General features: G+C 33.8%; 3 protein-coding genes across 4 annotated transcripts; 1 reads left to right on the plus strand and 2 right to left on the minus strand.

Annotated features, from left to right (window-relative positions):
* Window positions 1–1,034: 1,034 nt before the first annotated feature.
* On the plus strand, window positions 1,035–2,203 carry LOC147286919 (early nodulin-like protein 17). The gene is made up of 2 exons (XM_086240512.1): window positions 1,035–1,389; window positions 1,729–2,203. The coding sequence occupies exons 1-2, from the start codon at window positions 1,203–1,205 to the stop codon at window positions 2,067–2,069; spliced, it is 528 nt and encodes a 175-aa protein (XP_086096638.1). The 5' UTR covers window positions 1,035–1,202; the 3' UTR covers window positions 2,070–2,203.
* A 115-nt stretch (window positions 2,204–2,318) lies between these two features.
* LOC147286920 (non-functional pseudokinase ZED1-like) lies at window positions 2,319–3,402 on the minus strand. Its single transcript, XM_086240511.1, has one exon. It carries the CDS (start codon window positions 3,355–3,357, stop codon window positions 2,452–2,454), a length of 906 nt encoding a protein of 301 aa, XP_086096637.1. The 5' UTR covers window positions 3,358–3,402; the 3' UTR covers window positions 2,319–2,451.
* Window positions 3,403–10,948: 7,546 nt separating this feature from the next.
* LOC147286921 (uncharacterized) lies at window positions 10,949–17,072 on the minus strand. 2 transcript variants are annotated; one of them, XM_086241655.1, is made up of 15 exons: window positions 16,925–17,072; window positions 16,629–16,705; window positions 16,352–16,453; window positions 15,776–15,850; window positions 15,361–15,417; window positions 15,147–15,185; window positions 14,885–15,016; window positions 14,692–14,751; window positions 14,395–14,520; window positions 14,009–14,061; window positions 13,663–13,868; window positions 12,947–13,148; window positions 12,547–12,853; window positions 11,903–11,979; window positions 10,949–11,370 (listed from the first exon to the last, which is right to left on the minus strand). In XM_086241655.1, exons 1-15 carry the CDS (start codon window positions 17,037–17,039, stop codon window positions 11,187–11,189), a joined length of 1,812 nt encoding a protein of 603 aa, XP_086097781.1. In that variant the 5' UTR covers window positions 17,040–17,072; the 3' UTR covers window positions 10,949–11,186. The 2 variants fall into 2 exon arrangements, with proteins under 2 accessions (XP_086097781.1, XP_086097780.1); XM_086241654.1 differs by having other exon boundaries at window positions 10,950–11,370; window positions 13,967–14,061.
* Between the last annotated feature and the right edge of the window lie 4,949 nt (window positions 17,073–22,021).

The following is a 22,021-nucleotide window of genomic DNA, read 5'->3' on the forward strand; positions in this document are numbered from 1 at the left end:
AAAAGTTCTTTTAGGCCATTGCCTTCTATGTTCCGCCCTTGTTAAGTATAAACAATGTATCAGACCAAAAAAAAAAAAAAAGTATAAACAATGTAAATGGAAATCCACTCTCAAGGCTAATCCTTAACAAAGTCGAGCTATATATGTCTCTAATCGTTACAGCTTAGGTTACCTGTTACTGTGTCCTGAACTTCTGATTTATCCATTCTTTTACGTGATGACAATGCATGATATTTTTCTTTGTTATTGATCTTGTTGCTTTAAGTAGAATTTTACTTAATACAAATTAACGTTTATGGTCTGTACTCTGTAATGATCCACAACATCGCAATTGCTTCTTATTTTAATTAAAAACTCCCACCATTTTTTTAATTTTTTTGGCCATTTATTAAAAACTCCCACCATAAATAGCTGTCTTCCATACAAGGATGAAAATTTTATGCATTTGGCTAAAAGTTAGAGCACTCACAACAACACGACTCAGTAATCAATTAAAAAAAAAATTATTTAACTGTGGCCTGCGTTTTGACTTTTGAGACCTCTACGTCCATTTTCCAATGTCCGATCCATAAAATCTCAAGGAATGGGGCTTACCATATACAAACCCTGAGCATGCACTGACCCCACTCACATGCCATGAATAATTTCCCCTACTTTTCTTTGTCTGCATATAAAGTAATGAAACGAAAATGCAAATGTCATATTTACTTCCCAAGAATTCTCTGATGGATATGAAAGACGTGAGAGATTAATGCAAGATCTAAGACAATATTCAACGTGGGATGTCATGAGAGACAACCGTTTGCAAACCAGCCATGAGTGTTGTTCAAAAGTTGTCTCACATTCTACGTTAATCTTAAATTATCCTTTATCAGAAAAACTGGAATTCAAAAACTTTCCAACTTGGGAAAAGAGTGCCGTTGGATAGATAGTCCTGCACCTGCTTATTTTATTATTCACTTATTGCATGCTTTAATTCAAACCTATCCACTATATCCAGTGGACCACACTATCAACATTTCTTGGACCCCTATAAAATTTTTGTGGTGCCCACAACCCAGAAGCCACCAGAACCCATCTTTTCTTTGAACTGTCTTCAGTAAATTTAGCTCTTACTCCCCATATACCAAGAAAGAGAGAGAAAGTGAAAGAAGCAGGCATTATTAGGCAAGCAGCAGCAGCAACCAACCACAGAAGTGAACATGTCTCCCAAGTCCAGCGCAACCCACCACCACCTCATCTTCTTTCTCCTTTTCTTCTCCGGCCTTGCAGTCATCACTCCAATCCTTTCCACTGACCACATTGTGGGTGCCAACCGTGGCTGGAACCCTGGCATCAACTACACCCTCTGGGCCAACAACCACACGTTCTATGTTGGAGACCTTATCTGTAAGCTCTCTTTCTATTTCTATATTTTGGGTGTCAAACTGTCAACAACAAAACCATACTTTCTAGCTCCTAATCTAATAAATTAGATCCATTTTGGGTGTTGGGTGTACACTGGAGTTGAAATTTCCACATTAATTTTGGAGTTCTTCTTTAGCTTAATTTTCTAGCTGAGATACCCTTCGTTCATAGTTTAATGCTCATCATACAAAAATTTACCATCATTTTTGGGTTAATCACACAATTTTCTCTCTGTCTTAGCCTTTTTCTGTGTAATTTTTGCTCTTATTTTTTCTGGGTCTTTCTGTTTTCTTCTCAAAGTACATTATTTGTTGATTGCAGCATTTAGGTACCAAAAGAACCAGTACAATGTGTTTGAGGTAAACCAAACTGGGTATGACAACTGCACCACAGAAAGTGCAGTAGGGAACTGGAGCAGTGGCAAGGATTTCATACCCCTCAATAAGGCCAAGAGGTATTACTTCATTGGTGGCAATGGTCAGTGCTTTAATGGAATGAAGGTCTCTGTTATTGTCCATCCTCTGCCTCCACCGCCATCGGCCGCCGTGAATGTTGAGCATTCTTCGTCGGATTCCGCTGCTTCCCCGGTGGCTCCGTCACGGGGTTTTCGGGTTTTGGTGGTTTCTTTGGCAATGCTATGCTTTGGATCTGGGTGGGTATAGTGCTCTTGGTGTGCTTTGGTTGTTGAAGATGGTGTAACTCAGGGAAGTGTACTGTGTACAAGATATTCTATTTTGTTTTCAGTTTTAACTTGAGAATTTTGGTTTGTTCGCTTGATGGATGTGCTTTGAATTTTTATATTATATGATTTGTGCTAAACTCTTTTGGGTTCATCCTTTGTATAAACTTTAATTTCAAGAAGGAAAACGCAAGAGGAACAGAGTAAAAAAAGGAAAGAAACTTCCCAAAAAAAAAAAAAAAATTGCAGCTTTAATCCTACTTTAAATTATCAATTAAGAATCAAGATTGACATAGCCAAATGAATATATTATCTTATTCATAAAAGATGCTAAAGAAGACAATAAAAGATGGTAACTAATATAATTACCAGCTTTTTATCAACCTGAATCTCTTTGAGACCTCTTTCATGGTAGGCCTATCAGTAGCATCTGGTTCCAGACACCATTGTGCGAGCTTGGAGCATTCTGTCACTTGCCCCGGGGTTCTCTCTGCAGGAAAATTCTCTCCTGTTAAAACTTCACACAACATAATCCCAAAATTATAGACATCACTTTTTTCTGTATAGCGTCCACAGATTTCCAGTTCCGGAGCAAAGCACTGTGGCAGAGTCCCAAACACTTCCGCGTCTACATGAGTTTCGCCTGAAGGGATTGGTACGGAGGTTTGGAACTCAGACAGTCTGGCAACATAATTTTGGTCTAAGAAGATATGTTCGGTCTTTAGATGTCGATGGGTGATCATCTTGGGCATGCCATAGTGGAGATATGCAACTGCATCTGCTACTTCAGTGGCAATCTTTAACTTGGTCTGCCATGGAAGTGATTGAGTACCATCCCCATTGATGTGATGGGAGAGATTTCCTTTTGCTGGGAACTCATAGACCAGTGTGGGCAGCTCAGTCTCAAGGCAGCAGCCCAAGAGCTTCAACACATTCTTGTGCTTGCTCATGTTTGAAGCAATTGCAACTTCATTTGTTATCAATTCTACAAGATCCATGTTACTGTTTGAGCCTCCTTCAAACTTCTTCACCAAAATTTCATGGTCTTCATGGACTCCTTTGTACAATTGAAAGTTCCAACCCTTGTGCGTGATTCTATCCCTGTGATAGTCGTTTGTTGCCTTCTTGAGCTCTTTTTTGGAGTAGATCCGAATTGGATTACAATTCCCATTAAAGGAATGTATGAGCTGTTCTAACATGGCAGCTCCATTCTTCAAGAAGAAGCCCTCCGCTTTTGTCTTGTATTTGTGGTTTCTGAAGCGCGATAGCATATTGGAAGATGGGTTTTCAGTTGATAACAATTAAACAATACAGCTCTAGATGTGCACTCATATATAATAGCTCGCTCTTTTTGGATCTTTGTAGATCAAAGTTAACTTGGGGTTTAACGCGCAATAGCCCATATCACTCTTTAATTATAGTCTTTTTTAAGTATTGAAGACAAAACTTGACTACAGATAACATTACAGCGTGTGGAGAAAGTATTAGTCCTCAAGTTTGACATTACAGCGTGTGGAGAAAGTATTACTCCCTAAGTTTGACTTCAGAGAGACCAAAAGAGCGAGCTACGCTCTGCTTGAGCTGTACTGTGTTAATTACCAACTCAAAATCAATCTTCCAATATGCTATCATGCTTCAGAAAAATACAAGACAAAAGAGGAGGGTCTCTTCCTGAGGAATGGAGCCGCCATGTTGGAACAGTCCATACATTCCTTTAATGGGAATTGTAATCCGATTCAAATCTACTTTGTAAAAGAACTCACCAAGGCAACAAATGACTTCCACTGGGATAGAAAAACACACGAGGATTGGGCCCCACAGGGATCCTCATCCGATGTAAAATATGAACGGTTCGAATCGATACAAAATGACTTGTGTGGATCCCAATCCCTCATTTTAACACTAAATGAGGAATTCCTTATTAGAAGCTCCCTGCTCTCTGAATATATATATAGAGAGAGAGACCAATAGGAAGCATCATGTGACACACTTATATATAGTCAACAATTCAACAGACTTCGCGTCAATGCGCGAAGAGATGACTTGTTCCTTATTTGAGAAGCCTTAGGGAAAAAATGCCTGGAAGAAGGCAAGGTACTTCCTAATGAGTTATTTATTCCTCCTTAACTAGCTAACAGTTCATCTTTGCTCTGTTTTTATGTTCAAAGGCATACCAACCCCGTACATTAATTTAATAGATGTATAGGCATCAACCAAATAGTATCATTGATTTTAAGTTTTAGTGACAGTAGAATTAGGATTTATGGAAAAAAATGAGTGAATGAGATGATAGTTAAGAGGGGTGAGAAAAGTATTTAGTAGGTGGGTGTTTGAGTTTTTTTTTTAGGCAAATTATTCATTAAATTTTCTCCAAACTGTTACATCATGGGTCAAATAAAGTGAAAGCCCCAAAAGATTATTTTCTACCCATATCAAGGGATTGTCAAGATCAATACCAAAAGCAACTGATGGGCTACAGAATTACAAATGCGAAATTGATAACCCAAAGAGATTGCATCAAACCCCAAAAGCAACTCCCTAATTTCCCCCACCAATTCTCCCTCAGAATTCAAGCATAAACCATCTTGATGAACCAAACTAGCTAACTGCTTCAAGAGCATCACTCTCAACTATTAGGCGACTGAAACCCCCATCCTTAGCCATACGAAGACCATGTATAATTGCTAAAAGCTCAATGGCTGTGGAATTTAAACATCCAACCATGAGTGTTTGAGTTGGTATATCAAATTATATTATTATATGAATAATGAGAGGTGTGAATAATTTTTTTTTTTTTTTTTGTTTAATGGTGGGTGCAAAAATAAAGTGGGTGAAGAAATATGACAAATGAATAAGAATATAACCACTCGGCATAAATTGTATGTATATTATTCAAAATATTTTCTTTAAATATATAAAATTCGATTATGATACAATATATTTTTTTCTTCAAAAAAAAAAACCTTATGGGAAAAGAATGTGTTGAGTATCCAGCTGGCTTTATTCTGTTGGTTCATCACTTAAATGAATTAGTTTGTAAACAGCCATCAGGATTATGACTGGCTTTAGTTGAGGCTTTGTTAGAAAGTCTGTTAGTTGGTTAGTATTGTAATTTTCTGTTTTGCTGTATAAAGCTATGTGCTTTAGTCATTCTCTATACGATTTCATGAATCTAAGCTAGAGATTTCTTGAAGCATTTCTCTTTTCTCTCAAGCTGTTCTTGCTTCTTCTCTTTCATTTTTATTACTTCTCAGTACATGACCAGAACGTACCTGGAAGGAGGCAAGTTACTTTCTAACGAGTTATTTGCTCCTCCTTAGCTAATAGTTCATGTTTGCTTTGGTTTTGTCTTGGAAGGCATACGAATTACCTCGTTTTATTTTCAAAGTAGCCAGGTGTGCAAAAATACCGAAAAATCGATTTTCGAACCAAACCAAACCGACCGGATTGGTTTGGTCTGGTTTTTTTGTTTTCGGATAACAAACCAAACTAAACCAATGATGAGCGGTTTGGTTTTGGTTTTCAATATTGAAATTTTTGGTTTTAACCGATCCAAAGCACCACTTATAATATATATTTATTTTTATATATTAATTGGTTTATATATGATTTTAATACCTATTATAGAGTAAACCAAATTTCATATTATAATTTATATATGTTTGTATATGTTTATTATAGTTTATATACTTTATAGTTTATTTAGTATATAGTTTATACTAATATATAGTTTATAACTTTATATATTTTATACTATATGGTTTTAATACCTATTATAGAGTAAACCAAATTCTCTATTATATATATATGTTTGTATATGATTATTATAGTTTATAGTTTATAGTATATGTTTATATATGTTTATAGTATAGTTTATACTTTATAGGATTAGTCTATAATTTATAGTTTGTATATACTATACTACTAGGGTATATATATACTAAAAAAATTATAGTTAAAGGTATATGGTTTAGGGTATATATGTGATGAGGAAATTACAGATTTGGTCCACTTATTTTATACCTAGTTCAATTTTGGTCCACGATCTTTTTTAAGTTCTGTTTTGGTCCACTAATTGTTTCATTTGTTCAATAAAGGTCCAGATTTGTGACTTTAAATCTTTTGGGTTGTGTTTTCTTCAATTATAATTGAAGTATAAGTTATATTTCATCATTTTTTAGTCATAAAAACAAATTTGGAGTATTATAATCTAAGAGAATTGAGATTTGGTGAAATTTGAAAAATTGGCAGTTTTGGGTACCCTACTTTAGGGTCAATTATCTTGAGTTTTAGAACTCCAATTTGAATGATCTTTATATGGTTGTAAAGAAGAAATGCATAGCTTTAAAACAAGTATATATTTGCTAAATTTGGGTGAGATTTGATAGGGTAAAAAGCAGGCCAAATTTGAGAAAACAAATCTGGACCTTTATTGAATAAGTGAAACAATTAGTGGACCAAAACAGAACTTAAAAAAGATTGTGGACCAAAATTGAACTAGGTATAAAATAACTGGACTAAATTTGTAATTTCCTCTAGAATATAATAGTATAGAGTATACTAGTATAGGGTATATGGGTATATGCGGTAAGATATAGGGTATATGGTATAGGATATGGGGTTTAGGGTATATCAGTTGTTATTCGGTTTCTGGATAACAGAACCAACTGAACTAATATTCTCGTTTAACCAAACAAGTCGGCTTGAGCTAGACTTGGTTTGGTTTTGGTTCTCAAATTGGCCATTTAAAAAATGTTGGTTTGGTTACGGTTATATCTTTGTGGTTCAGTTTTGTCGAACCATGCACACCCTAGCCAATTCCAAGTATTGAAGAAAAAGCTTTAACTACAGTCTAGTCAGACTAGTCTACAGAGAACATTACAGAGTGACTTACGTAGTCTATTGCGCGTTAAGCCTCAAGTTGACAGTTGACTGTCGGCAAAAGACCAAAAGAGAGAGCTAATATTGTCCACAGCTAGAGAGGGTTATTCTTACCAACTGAAGAAAAATCTTCCAACATGCTATCACACTTTAGAAACCACAAATACAAGATGAAAGAGGATGGCTTCTTCCTGAGGAATGGAGCTGCCATGTTAGAACAGCTCATCCATTCTTTTAATGGAAGTTGTAATCCAATTCGGATGTACTCCGTAAAAGAGCTCAAGAAGGCAACGAATGACTACCACTGAGATTTTGGGCGAAGCCCAAAATTTTGGAGTTAAAACCTAACATAAAGCCGTCAAAAAAGAAAAGTAAAATGACTTAATTAAAAACTCTAAATCACTATCAGTCTTAGTTTAAGAAAGACTCATAAAATGGATTGGACTCTAAGTCTTCATTTTAATTAAGGGTCATTTAGATATTAGCCCATTAAGTTTTTTTTTTTTTAAGAGTCTAACACTACTACTTTTTTTTAATAGCTAAAGCCCATATTTAAAATCATGTTCCACGTAGGATAACAATATTTCATTAATTCCTTACTATTTACAAATTGTGCCATTATATAATTAATGTTAGTTTTAAAATTGTATCATTTATTAGATTCTTTAGATGCTGTTATTCTCCCATAAAAAAAAAAAAAACCATGAATTTAATGGATTCATTAAAACACTTATTCTAAGACACCTTTTATGGTGTGATATATATATATTCTCCAAACCATGAATAAGTAGGTCAAATAAAGAACCTACAATCGAGAATTGTATGTAGGTCCTCCCCCTAAATTAAAAGAAGAAAAAGAAAAAGAAAAAAGAATGTATGTATGTAGGTTCATTATATTTATTTGTTAGTGTAGGTGGTTTGATTCATGTAGATTCTTTAATTGTTATAAGTTATTTATTTGATTGTAAGAATATATGTAGCTTCATTATACTGCAGGTTCAATATATATATATATATATAATTGAACAAGAATGCTCTAAAACTAACTAATTAGTAATTTAATACAAAGCTAACCACCATGTTGGCAGGGACGGACACACGTTGGGAGGTAGGGGGTCGGGCGACCCCCCAACGCCGGATCTCCTAGCCGTGAACCTCCTTTCCCAGCCATCGGTGACCCCCCAAATCTCTAGACGGCGACCCCTCGACCTCTAGCCAGTGACCCTTCGCTACCCAGTCGCCCACCACCTGCTTGATGAAAAGCCTCAGTGGCTGTTGGACTTTCTCTCTCTTTTCTCTTCTCTTCGCATCTCCTCTCTTGGTTTTGCTGGACTTTCTCTCTCTTTTCTCTTCCTCTTTTGGTTTCTCTCTCTTTCTTCTCCTCTGTTTTCTTTCTCTCGGGTAATATGGGGTTTGCCACACACCATCGCCTAGCACACACACACACACACTGGCACACACACCACTGAACACACATACACACACCTCACTCTCAGCCATTCACAAGCTAGGAAAGCTCACACACACACACACACACACACACACACACGTAATCACAACCTTTTTTCTGTTTTTGTTTTTAATAAATATATGTATATATAACATAAGTTTATATATATATATATATACTATAACATAATTAAAATGTAATTAAAATTAATACTAATAAACACAACTATAAATATAAATAAATAATAATTTAAGTAATTAAATATAAATAAATATAAAGACAAGTAATTATTTTAATAAACAAAATTTTTTTAAAATTTTAAAATTAGGTTATTACATATTTACATGTACCTTGTAATATTGTTTATCATTTAATTTTTTATTGTTATTGTCGTCCAAATTTTTTTTTTGTTTTTACACTATGACCCCCCGAGTTGGAGATTCTAGATCCGTCACTGCATGTTGGGCTCACCACACAATGTAATCTCAAAATCCGAACCGTCTATTTTTTAGGCCCTACTTCAAAGATCATCCCTGTAAAAAATCTTCAAATTCGGAAATCATTTAGTCATTTGATTATAACAACAACTATTCATATGTTTTTATCGAAAACACTGATCGTCTATTTATTTGATCTCAATTAGATGACTAAATGATTTCCGATTTAGTTGATTTTTTGTAATAATGATCTTTGAAGTATGACCTAAATAATTGACGGTTCGAATTATAAGATTAGTTACGTGGTGGTCTCAAAAGCATGATTAGCTTCGTATTAACTTGCTAACTAGTTAGTTTTAGAGCACTCCTCTATAATTGAATTCTTATAAAAACAAAGTACATACATAGTATATTTGTAATTGTAGGTTCCTTATTACATATTTCTAATTTACTTGTGTAGGTTTTTTATTTGTCTATTTTATATACGTTAGTATTTATAGATAAATTATTTGGAGTTTGTTTCTATTTGACCACCACCTAGAAACAAATCATTTTTTATTTTTTAAGGCCATTTGTTTCTAGAATAATTATTGCGGTTATTTATTATTTGAGAATCACTATTATCAACATTAAAAGCACCAAAATTTAAGGAACAATAACCCTTTTCAAAAATAAATAGTCAAAAAATGAAGAAAACGTCTAACATGTAGTTGAGGGCATAAAAGAGATTTATAAAACCTGAGTAATCAATACCCACCTTGGTCACACTTCTTTTGGATACTTGAGAGTTGAGATTGATGCACTCAAATTTGAAAATTAATACAAGATTTTAAGTAATAAATGACATACTTTATTGGAGTTTTTAAGTAAAAAGAAAAATCGTCTCGTAACTCCTAAGCATCACATCTTAATTAAAAGTAGATAAAATTGAGCCTGATTTTCGGTAAGATATATATATAGATATATATGAGTGCTCTAAAGTTAACCAGTTAACAAGTTAATACGAAGCTAACCATGCTTTTGGGCCTACTACATCACTAATCTCATAATCCGAATCATCAATTATTTAGGCCATATTTCAAAGATCATCATTGCAAAAAATCAACTAAATCGAAATTCATGTAGTCATCTAATTGAGATCAAATAAATAGACGATCAGTATTTTCGATAAAAGCATAGAAATAGTTGTTATTATAATCAAATGGCTAAATAACTTTCGATTTTGAAGATTTTTTACATGAATGATCTTTGAAGCATGGCCTAAAAAATAAACGGTTTGGATTTTGAAATTACATTGTGCAGTGGGCCCAACAGGGTGGTTAATTTTGTATTAACTTACTAACTAGTTAGTTTTAGAGCATTCTTGTATATATATATATATATATATATATATCAAATGCATTGTACATATATGTGTGATTAAGGAAAACCTATTGACAAGAGTTTAAGAAGATGGGGTTGGTTGATCGGAGGGGGAGTATGTGGGGTTGGTTGATCGGGTTGGAGATATTCCGGTGTGTTTTTTTATATAAAATTTTTGTTATTTTATTTAAAGGTAAATTAAGAATTAAAATATTATTTTATTTTTACTTAATTATCAATAACCTAACGCATGAGAATAGGCTCTCCTATTGCGCAAATATTGAAATTTTAGCATGCATAGTGTTTTCAATAGGCTTTTCCTATTGTACAACGTTGAATTTGTTTTCTTATTTTCATGCAATTAATACAGTTGAAGATTAAAAAAATTTAATGAAATAGCAAAATATGTGGAAAGTGTGACATTAACACACCATGCATTGCTAAACAATAAAGCCAACCATTCGGGACAAAACGGAAACACATGTTATAAGTTGATAGATATGAAAATTTGCTGAACAAATAACACAAGTTTCTATTATTATTATTTTTTTTTTCGAGTTTCAATCATCCGTTCACAGTTGCTAGGCATCAAGTTGAATTTTTGCAGAGGAACCAAAATTATAGTCACAGCTAGAGCTGTATTGTTACCAACTGAAAATCGATCTTCCAATATATGTTATCATGCTTCAGAAACCACAAATACAACAAAAAAGAGGAGGGTTTCTTGCTGAAGAATGGAGCCATGTTAGAACAGCTGGTACATTCTTTTAATGGGAATTGTAATACAATTCGGATCTACTCCATAGAAGAGCTCAACAAGGCAACAAACAGCTATCACTAGGATCGAGTCACGCATGAGGATTGGATCAACAAACAGTCTATTGTCTCATACGAAATACTTAGGTCTCAAGGCATAAACAGAACTAATACACAAACTCAAATACAAAAAAGCCTCCACTAATTATGTCTTCTAGTCTTCTGGCCCATATACTTTAACATGCCATCCATAGTTCGATCCTGAAATAATTATGGTTGGCCGCAGGTCTTTTTTTGAACTTGGGACTGGGGAGGATGGGGGTGAGGATTGGATGGAATGGGGTGGGCTGCTACTTCGAAATTCTTGTGTTCTTGGGCGTTTGCCACTGTTTGGTCCCCTGTTCCAATTAATTACACCATTAAATGCTGAAAACATGAGATTCGTAAAACAAAAGAAATGAGAAAGAATGAAACAAACTGACAAATAAATCAATAAGAGTCGAGCAATGGTTATTACTGGAGAAACTAGTGCTATAACTCTGTGTTTTCATTATATTGTTTTCTGTATACAGAGAGCATCGAACTTTTTTATTTTAATTAATTAAGTCATGTTTTAAATAGAAGAAAAAGAAAAAGAGATCTCTGTTACTAAGGAGATATTTTACCATTAAAAAAAACAAGCATATCTTTTAATGTGTGCAATATGGACAAATAACCACAAAGCCTGGGATCCCATTCATTTCTGCCTAAACCCAATTGATCAGTGTGTGGAAACAGAAACTAAAAAATTTGCACTGACCCGCATGATTGGCCAATCAAGTGGATACAAATATATGTGATTTTAGTTGAGCTTTACAGAGAATAAGTAATTGCAAATCAAATCCAAGTGTGAGAGAAGCAAACTAACTAGTTTTGAGGGGAAAAACATACCCACACGCCCAAACATCCTCTACTCGGGTTCGCTTTGAAAGAACATCTGCATACCAATCAGTCCACTCACTGTTTTTCTGTCAAGAGAATCAGAACTCTAAAAATGACTGAACAGTGAAGATAGCAGCATGTTTGCACCATTCAGTTAAGATAATCTAATTTAGTTGATAATAAGTTAATAAATACATAATTCCATACAAAAGCAACAACCAAGAATATTATATTGAAGTCTAAAGGAAATCATATTGAACTAGTACTAAAATGGAGTTGTAGTAAAAAAAAAAAGGCAGAGTTTACAGGGACAAAAAAAAAAGGAATAAAAGATTTTAAGTTCTATGATTTTTCAACTTCAACGAAAGTGCGAAAACACCAATATAATTTACACGAATATTATACTTATAACTGAATTAAAAACATAGAAAAAAGAGTCTAGGGGATGCAAAAAATCAACACCATAAGAAAAGAAGTGGAAAGAGTCTGCTAATCACTCAAACAACCATCTAAAAGACTGGCCTACAATCCATAAAAGAATAATGCAATTCAGTTGAAAATACTTATTTCATAGATACTAAACTTTTTTTTGGCCACATAGATACTACATTTAAAAGACAGAAACATAAATATAGAGAAATAGATATAAAAACCTGCAGATGCGCCCGAATCCATCTATTTTTGCTTCCCATTCTATTTTTGTTTCCCAGTTGAATGATTTTGTTGGATATACGTGTTAAATGTCCAATATTCCCTATTCTGGGTGGTGATCTGCCCTCAGCAGGAACTGTTGCCTTGTTCAAATGAGCTGCCAATTTGAAATTCTTTTCTGCCTCAAGAATTCTTCCAAGTAGATCACACCCGCTAAAAAGATGTCGTAAGAGAGGAGCATTCTTGCTTTCCAAACATGATACTATTATGTTCTCTATGTGGTGATGTGCAAAGTTATTAAATGGGTACCTGGAATACTCGGAACGAAATTGGGGAATTATTACGTGCTTAATTGTATCAATTCACATTTTATAAAATAAGAAATTAAAGCTCTGAACTTACTTAAAAAACAACTCTAAAATTCTTTGTACTGCTCCAAGACGAATAAGTTCCTTCTCAGCAGCTTTACTACCAACTGTCAGTAATACTGAAATGAACTCTAATATCTTTAAATGATCTTCCCCAAGAGGTGGCTGTAACCTGCCATATGTAGTTAACAACACATTGTCCACAGAAGAAACATCCAAAAGCTTCAGCAAATCACCTGCAGGATAGAAGACTGATAATCAGTATTTAGTTTTTATACTCCTTGAAAGAACAAACTTTTCTCCTTCATAAAGCCCAAAACTACATGGACCAAAATGGTCATTTACCCTTGGAGTTTCTATGCACGATTTGATATACATTGCAGTAATAATAAAACAAAACTAGAGGCAATAAAACAAAAAAGAAACGATTAAAGACTTTCTTTCCCAATGATTGTCATTATAGCAACGCACTATGATATTGCTTAGCAGCTTAATTGTTCTGTGCATAATCAACAAGCATCCAACGAGTGAAATTATGGGACCAGATTTTGTTAAATCTAGACATCCAGATGTGGGAAGCATTCTATATATATATATATATATATATATATATATATATATATATATACATATAAGTATTGTACCACCATGAATGAATGTGAATTTTAGGAGATAATTTTAGCAGTCGTACACAAACACCAACTTAACTTAATGCAAGTACCATGCACCAATTTTAGGAGATAATTTTACCTAGCCTCTCCAGCATGGCGACAACAGTACCGGAATAAGCAGTAAATCTAGATCCAGTAGTAATTTTATGTCCATAGAAATGCTCACAGGCTCCAAATGTTATCCTCCTTGGTTCTAACAAAGAGATGCAAACTGACAGTGAGTTAACGAGAACAGATTTTGGTCGTGACTCCTCCAAAGCATGCCAAAATAATCTTCGTACAAAACTGCATAAATTACACAAATACAAACTTTAACAAAGAAGCTTGAGCAGAAATGCATGTAAAAAAATTTCTAGTATATGTAAGAAGAAATCAAATGATACCTTGGGCTGGAGATTTTAGTAAATAGTCCAGGTGGAGCAAACCTTATTATAGCAGAAAGTGTCTCTGATGCATCACCATGCACTTCAGGAGAATCCTGTAGAAATAATGCTCATAAGAGTCTGCTCATTAACAACAAATAAATCATCCTTCTATAGAGAGTTAGAGACTAGCAATTGAAAAAATTATAGCAGAAAGGAACTATGCAATTTTCCTAAAGGCAAATCAAAATTGCATAGCCTGCTTTTAGTAAGCGATAGATTGCAGCACCATTTTCCATTAACAACCTAATATCATGGTTCTAACTCTTTTCTCCAAAAACTTCACACAAAAAATCAGTTCGAATATGTAGTATGGTAGGGGCAAAAAAATCCTAGAAGCCCATTGGGCATTGCATGAATATAGCTTATATGGTAAATTAATTACTTACTGAAGAGCTGAACTTGTCTGCAATCATCTCTAGCGCATCTGTATCTTGTATCCGGTGCAGTGCTTCCGTAAACTTTGTATAAATAAGTTCACGACAAATAATTTGGGTTTTCATGAACCGCACTGCCTAATTGATTAACCAATAAAAAGCATGCCAATAATTAATAGCCCACAAAGTTCTCTCTTATAATAAGGGTTAATAATTAATTAGAAGGTCAAGATTACTGTTGTATATGCTTAAAACAGTGAAAAAGTTTCAAATAACAGAAGCAATAAACAAATGTAACTAACAACCAACCTCCATGATAGATGTAATTCCAGTTTGGTTTTCTAACTTCTCAACAATTTCGTTAAGACCCTGTGTATGCACACATTAGAAAAGTATCAGCTCAGCAATACCTTACGAAGAAAATTACTTAACTTCTAACGTGTAATTCGTGCAATGTGTATATGCTCACAACTCACGCACGCAATACATCAAGAGTATTCACCGCTTGATTATACATAAGCCTCGTGATATGGGAGTGAGGACAATGTCTATCCTTAACACAGTCCAACACAATCCTCCTGACTAAATTAATTCCTTGAAATGGACCAATAGCAGAAACCATGCGTCGGGCTCCCTATTCATTTACAGGCAAATTGAAAATCATTAAATTTGTAATTCTCACTTCACCTGGAGGTTGGAAGACCAGAAAAAGAAATGTAGAACATATAAAACCATCAAAATCACAAAGGAGCAGTATCACTTACGGAAACAATAATATCACACTCAGTCAAGATACAAAGTTCCTGCTTCCCAATTATATTGTGAAACATTAGAGAAGCCACCAGAAAAAAGAATTAAAGATGTAACTAACAGAATCTGAAGCTATAGATATAATTGCCGTATAATTTATCTTTTCTTTTTTTATAACTTTTTTCAGTGGGAAGATCAGGAAAACATGATTCGGATCACTTTATGCACCTTTATGGTGGAATTCTCAGGGCCTTTGAGACGTTTCACCCATTCTGTAGCTTCATCCTGCACACATTATTAGTAGAGATTAGAATGAGCTAAACAGTGAGCTTTTGCAATTTCCAGCATTACAAAGATGTATTTCACTAACATCAAATTAGGTAGTAGGACAGCCAAATTAGGCTTATATGCCTCATATTATCCTCACCTTCGTATTTCACTAACATCAAACAAAAGCTCTAATCATTATGTGACAGTGCTCAAGCCTGAAATTAAAAGGTCCTAGCCGCATCACAAGTTTACAACTACAGAGAATGCTTGCAGAAACATAGATTATAAAAGGTTAATAACTTAGATTTGTTTGAAGAAAAATTAACAGACACCTGCCAAAAGTAAATGGGAGGGAATTTTATTCAATACCCACCTTGGTCACACCTTCTTTAGGAAAGCGTACCTCGATGACTTGAGATAGCATTTGGTCATTCAGTATATTTAACGCCTGTAATCGAAAGTTCAAAACGTGATCCATACTCAAATCAGAAAATTAAAAATACAAGATAGTAGGTCAAATAAAAAATCAAATCCGTGAAAAAAGACATAATAAATTAGAGTTTTCAAGTAAATTAGACTTAATTAAAGGCAGATAAAATTGAGCCTGATTTTCATTAAGATGTATATATATATATGGGACCATCACGATCATAGAATTCCCCCATCTCTGGTGAGCAGGTGGTTAGGTGAGCGGGAATTTCCCGCTCTATGGTGAGCGAGTGATCATTTATGTATACATAAATATATATATATACATATATATATTCTAACATAAAATCAAATGCATATATATATGTGATTAATATTTATCCTGCAACCAATCCTATTTGAAGAATTACATCCAAATAACAACCTTAGAAAGTAGTTCAAATCGATTATTTTAACTTGTAGATCGAATGCTCATAGCTCATACACAACAGATAAAAAAAGATCTGTCATTTGAACGTACCCGATGTGGAGGAAAACCTACAGACAAGAGTTTAAGAAGATGCCTAGACTTTTGAGAGGGTTTAGTCGTTTTGTTTGATGAGACTGTCATGAAACCTTTAACCTGACCACAATTAGGAATACAATACTTTAATATATATATATATATATATATAATTTGAATTGAAATAAACCACTGGTCAAGATACAGAGTTGATTTCACAAATTCATATTTACAAATCCAACATAAGATTGAGTGTTCAATTGAAAAAAAAAAAAAAAAAACATGACAGACATACCAGATTCAGTTCACATGAAATACCATGCTCTTTTAAAGCAGATTCCACCGCCGGCCAACCTTCTTGCAAACCTTTATCTGCAAAAGGAATAAATAAAATAAAAAATATGACATAAAAATGATATAGGTTAATTTCACCGGTACGGTGGTACACTAAGACAGCTAATCAAACTTTCACCCAAATTTTCCTAATCATAACTAAAACTTCAAAAAAATAAATAATTATTATTTTCCCACAATTTCTGAGGAGCCAAACAAATAAAGGAGAATTAGAACTAAAGGGGAAATAAGGTGTACCTGCGAGTGTAGAGTAGTAGATAGTGAAAGTAGTGAGTTTATGCGTGCCATCTTTGTTCAGCTCGATGACTTTATATGCGTGATTTTCACGGTCTCCGTAGTAAATGTTCTTCATTGTCGCCTGTTTCTGTTTCAGGCCTGAATCCTGGAAAAAGAAACACAGAGAGTCGGTTAGACGTCGTGTATATATAGAGACCTAAATAAAAATAAAAATAATAATAATAATAAAAGGTTAAATCATATTTTTAGTCTGTGTAATTTTCACAATTTTCTCCTAAATCCAGCCCTAATTTTTTTTTTACTTCTATTTAAGTTATTTAATTTTATAATTTATGATTAAAGTCTTTTAACTTTTTTTAAAATAAGAAACGTTAAAAATATTAAACTATAATTTTTCCTTCTTATTTTATCCTGATACCTATAGTTATAATTTTGATAATTAAAAATATCTGACAAAAAAAATAAGGGTTTTTTTTAAAGTCCATAGTAGAAAATAGGTTTTTTTTTAAGCCTTATTGTCAAACATCATGTCTTAATGTATAGTAAACTTTAATGAAATCACATGTAAAAACGCACTAGGTACCGAGCTCAAAACAAGATAACTTATATAAATCTTATGTCTTTTATTTCATAAACATATAAAAAAAATATAAAACCAACACAAAACACAAAAATTCAAACTTTTGGAATAAAAAATCATAATTTTAGCAGTAACAAATAATTGTCACTATTTCTATAGTAACTATCGTCCCAAATAGTTATTGTTCTACAGTAACAATTGCTAGCACTTCTAAATCGCGCCTTCGACAAAGTTCGACCTTTATACTTCCAGATAAAAGAGAAGAGAGTGAAGAGAAGAGATAGAGAGAAATAGACAGAGAGAAAAATAGATCACAAACGATGAAAGAGAGCAAAGAGAAATGACAGAGAGAGAATGTAGACAGATCAGAGAAAGGTAAGAGAAGATCAAAAAAGGACATGGAGAGAGAATTGATCGGAGATGGGAAGTAGAGAGAGAGAGAGAGAAAAACCCACCTATTTTTTTTAAAGGTGGATTTAAAACTAATTAGGTAGACCATTTTATCATTTGAGTGAAGTAATTGGGTTTATGTATCATTAAGAGTCCAAAATAGACTTTATAATAATTATCTGAAAAAATCATTATAATAATAATTTAGCAAATTCCATATAATTCAAAGAAACATTTCTATATTACATTATGGTCATTATCGAATTTTAATGGGCCAGCCCACTTACTGATATCATGTAACGTTCAGCTGGAATGATTAAATTGCCCCTTTATTTTGGGTGTGTATGTTTAGAATTAGAGTTTAAGTTTTAGAATTAGGTTTAGGGCTTAAATTGGGGATATCGAGGCTTTAGGAATAACATCTCATAGTTCTCCTAACCTGACATTTGGTCACCTTTGCGTTTTTGAATGGCTAATATTCTCACACATCTTTTTCTCTCAACTTTCTACCCCTCTTCTTGAATTTGTGAAATTACAATTGTATCCCAATATTAAAAGACCTTAAAGGACACCCAAAAAAAAAGACCAATAAATAGTAGCCACTAAGTCCCGACCCCACCCTTCCACGGTCAGCCACTATCGCCGTTATCACTGGTCATCCACCGCGACGGCCTCTCTCCCTTCCCTCTTCTTATATTTTTTTTCCTTATTTGTCTTTTTCCCTTTCTCTCTCATTCCTATGTCCCTCCGATATGTTGCAAAGGAAGGCCAGCCACGGTGAACTTGTCGACCTCTAGATCGAAGGTCGGTGAACTTGCTGGCCTCCAGATCGGAGGTCGTCGTCGAGTGGCCTCCCTTTGAAACATATCAAAGAGAGAGAGAGAGAATGAGAGAGGGAAAATATAGAGAAGGAAGAAGAGAGAGAGGACAAAGGGGGGAAAGGACGATGGGCGGCCGAATGTGTGGGTGGTGTAGGGAGGTGTTGGGGTTTGGGGTTAGGGTTGAGGGTGGGGGTGGGGATGCTAGGTTGGTTTTACTTTTCCTTTTTTTTTTTTTTTTAATGTATTGAGGGTGTTTTTGAAATATTAAGGGGTGTAAGGTGAGAAATCGTATAAATTTAAAAGAAAAAAGGTTGTGAAGTGAGTAATGTAACACCTCAAATTTTATTGATTTTGAGTTAAGAGTGTTACTAGGCTAATTGAAATTAGTTAGAACTAATTGTTACTTTTTTTGAACACAAATGTTGATTTATTTCACATAGACAAATTTATGGATTTACATTTATCTAAGTGCTTTATTAAAATTATGTCCCTTTACTTGAACTATACTTTTTTCACATATTTATGGTGATTTCGGATTTGAGGCAGATGCACACTTTTACTTACCTAAATTGACTAAATGACCACTTATGCACAACACGTTGACCTAATTACTTATACTTGGATAATTGGTTTATGAATATGACTTTGTTCACTAAATTGGTAATTTCGAAATTCAAAAGAGTGCTAAGAGCTTGTATGTTTTTATTTCATCCAAAAATTATTTTAAGGCACTTATTTAAAATAATATATTTTTATTGCTTGTTTGAACACTCAAGTGATCCTTTTGGATCATACACATGCTTTTGCTTGTGCAAACATGTATTTGTGACTTATACCTATTTAGAATTAGGATTTGACAACTAGAAATACCAAAAGTTGCAAAGTTGACCTTGAAACCCTAATTTCTTTGACCAATCTAGACCACTAGGGCTAGAAACCTAGATTACTTGAGCAAGAGATAAAAATGATGGCTATTGCATGACATGGAGGTCATAACTAGGGCTGGACTTAGTGTGTATTTTCGGCAAAGAGGAAAGATAAACTAAATAAAAGGTCATGATGATTTTTAATTAATTAACTTGGGTTAAATAAAAACCTTTGATTGGTTAATGAGCTGTTTAGCTAAGAGCTTTAGGCTAAACACTCATTTAAAAAGGGCCTAAGGGATTGGCTAGCCTATTAGAAGCCTCTTGGGAAACCAAAAATCCTGACAAATAGCCTAAAGCCTTGTTAGAAACATTTCCCACATAAGAAAGGAAGTGTCTCTTTAGTTTTCCCTCCAACAGACACAAGAACCTTTTTATAAAACCAACTCATGTTCAGACCAACCGCCCCCCCTCCTCCCCGAAAATTCTGAGTTTAGACAAAGGGAAAGAGTTAGAGAAAGAGAAAGAATAAGAGAAGAAGAAGAGAGAAGCCAAAAAGGAAGGCCAACCCGAGAAAAGGAAGAAGAGAGATTTCAACTTGCATTGCTCTTTGGAAAACTAAACAAAAACTTGTAAGAACCCTCACCCTACCCTCTAAGTTTGATTTTCAATACCTTGCAACCTTGTTGGATGGCTAGGGTTAAGTGCATCAAAAAAAAAATTCAAGAGTCTCACAACCTAACCTTGTTTAGCAATTTTCACATTTTCTAACCTTGCTTGACAAAAATTGATTTATGTATCAATCGAGATAAATTCTTGCAAAATTGTTTTTAAACATAAAACTAGACATATACACATTTCATTCAAGCTAAGAATTATGCAAATTCTATTTATATTGAGTGAGTTATGCATTTTTAAAGTTTGCCTAAAAATCTGCCTATTTTCAACAGCTTTTTCAAAGAAAATTCTTGAGGTTTGCATGCTCGAATTTTGTTTTACTTAGAGACTTGATTTGAAATTGTCACAGTAGATTGTAGGACTGATTTTGGACTTATACCAATTGATTTAACTTGATTTGGTGCATTAAACCCGAAAAGAGCATTTTTACCACATGAAAGTAGTTATATATGCAGCAAAATCAGATTTCTGATATGAACTTTGGGCTTACAAAAACCATACTTGTACAACTCCAATTGCTTTGAAAATTTTTGTGCATGAGTGTTAGTATGTCTTCTAATTTCTTGTGAAAGATTTCATTCAAATTATTTTTGTGTGATTTTATAAAATTCAATGAGCAGGTGCTGCCCATTTGCATTTTTAAAGAAACAAATATACCTCAAAACTGCCATTTTTTATATTAAGGCTTTTTGGCCTAAATTTTTGGTTCACACAAGTCACAAATCATTTCTGGGATTGATCCATGAGCATAAGAGAGTTCATTTACTTCTGGATTGGAATTTGGGTTATCCAAAACCTATGTTTTTGAACAAACACTAGGCTGCAGGATACCTCTTTTCTGCCATGGCATATGTGTTGGTTTTTAAGCTTCCAATTATGTTTGCATACATTATTTAGAACTTGTTTGATGTTATAGGATGGTTGTTTATAGGTAGAGGTCTCGGATGCCACTTAACTTAACCAATACGACATCAAAACCTTAGAAAGCTAGCCTCATTTGAGTTTGAGAATGTGAAATATGATTCCCTTTGTGGTTTAAGATTGATTTTCAGTTTGGTGGATCACCACAAGGACAAAAAGCTTCAATTGAAGTAGGGAGAGCTAGTCCGTTCTAAACTCTATGTTTCAATATGATTTAATTCATAGTTAATTTGATGGAAGTGTTTGTTTCTTTGATTTGCTTGTCTTGATTTTAAAGTGATGTTTTAATTTGTCTTGATGTGTTCTTGGCTGCCATGTTTGATTGTGAATTGAAAATTTAACGTTAAAAGGAAATTATGATTTATTTAGTTAATTGCAATCTAGATATAGAAAAAGGGTAATTGAGTTACTTTTGAGACCAAGAATAAATTGAATTTGGGATGTATGTTGATAACTTCAATTTGCCTACTTATGATGGAAAAGGCTAACGTATTTGTTCTAGGATTAAACAAGTGGACTTATGTGAATTTATTTGAGAATTGAATCACTAAGGCTGCATAATTAATTTTAGAGAAATAAACCTAGGATTTAAGGTTCCAGTAAACTTGGTTTTGTTTATTTTGGAAAATAATCAATTACATGTTATTTTAATGTTGCATTAAAAGGGTACTAGATCACTTAGACTTAAACTAATAAGCCTTACATAATTGATGGTACTCGAAAATCATTAAGGATTGATTTCTATCATGTTGTGAAACTTGAAAGTTCTAAGTATTAAGAACTAGTAAAAGAAGCTTGAAATATGTGTTTATTTGGCCTTGTTATTGGTTTCAGATCTGAG

Source organism: Dryas octopetala, chromosome 4 (assembly GCF_963921425.1).
Source record: "Dryas octopetala chromosome 4, drDryOcto1.1, whole genome shotgun sequence".
In the NCBI taxonomy this organism is placed as follows: Eukaryota; Viridiplantae; Streptophyta; class Magnoliopsida; order Rosales; family Rosaceae; genus Dryas; species Dryas octopetala.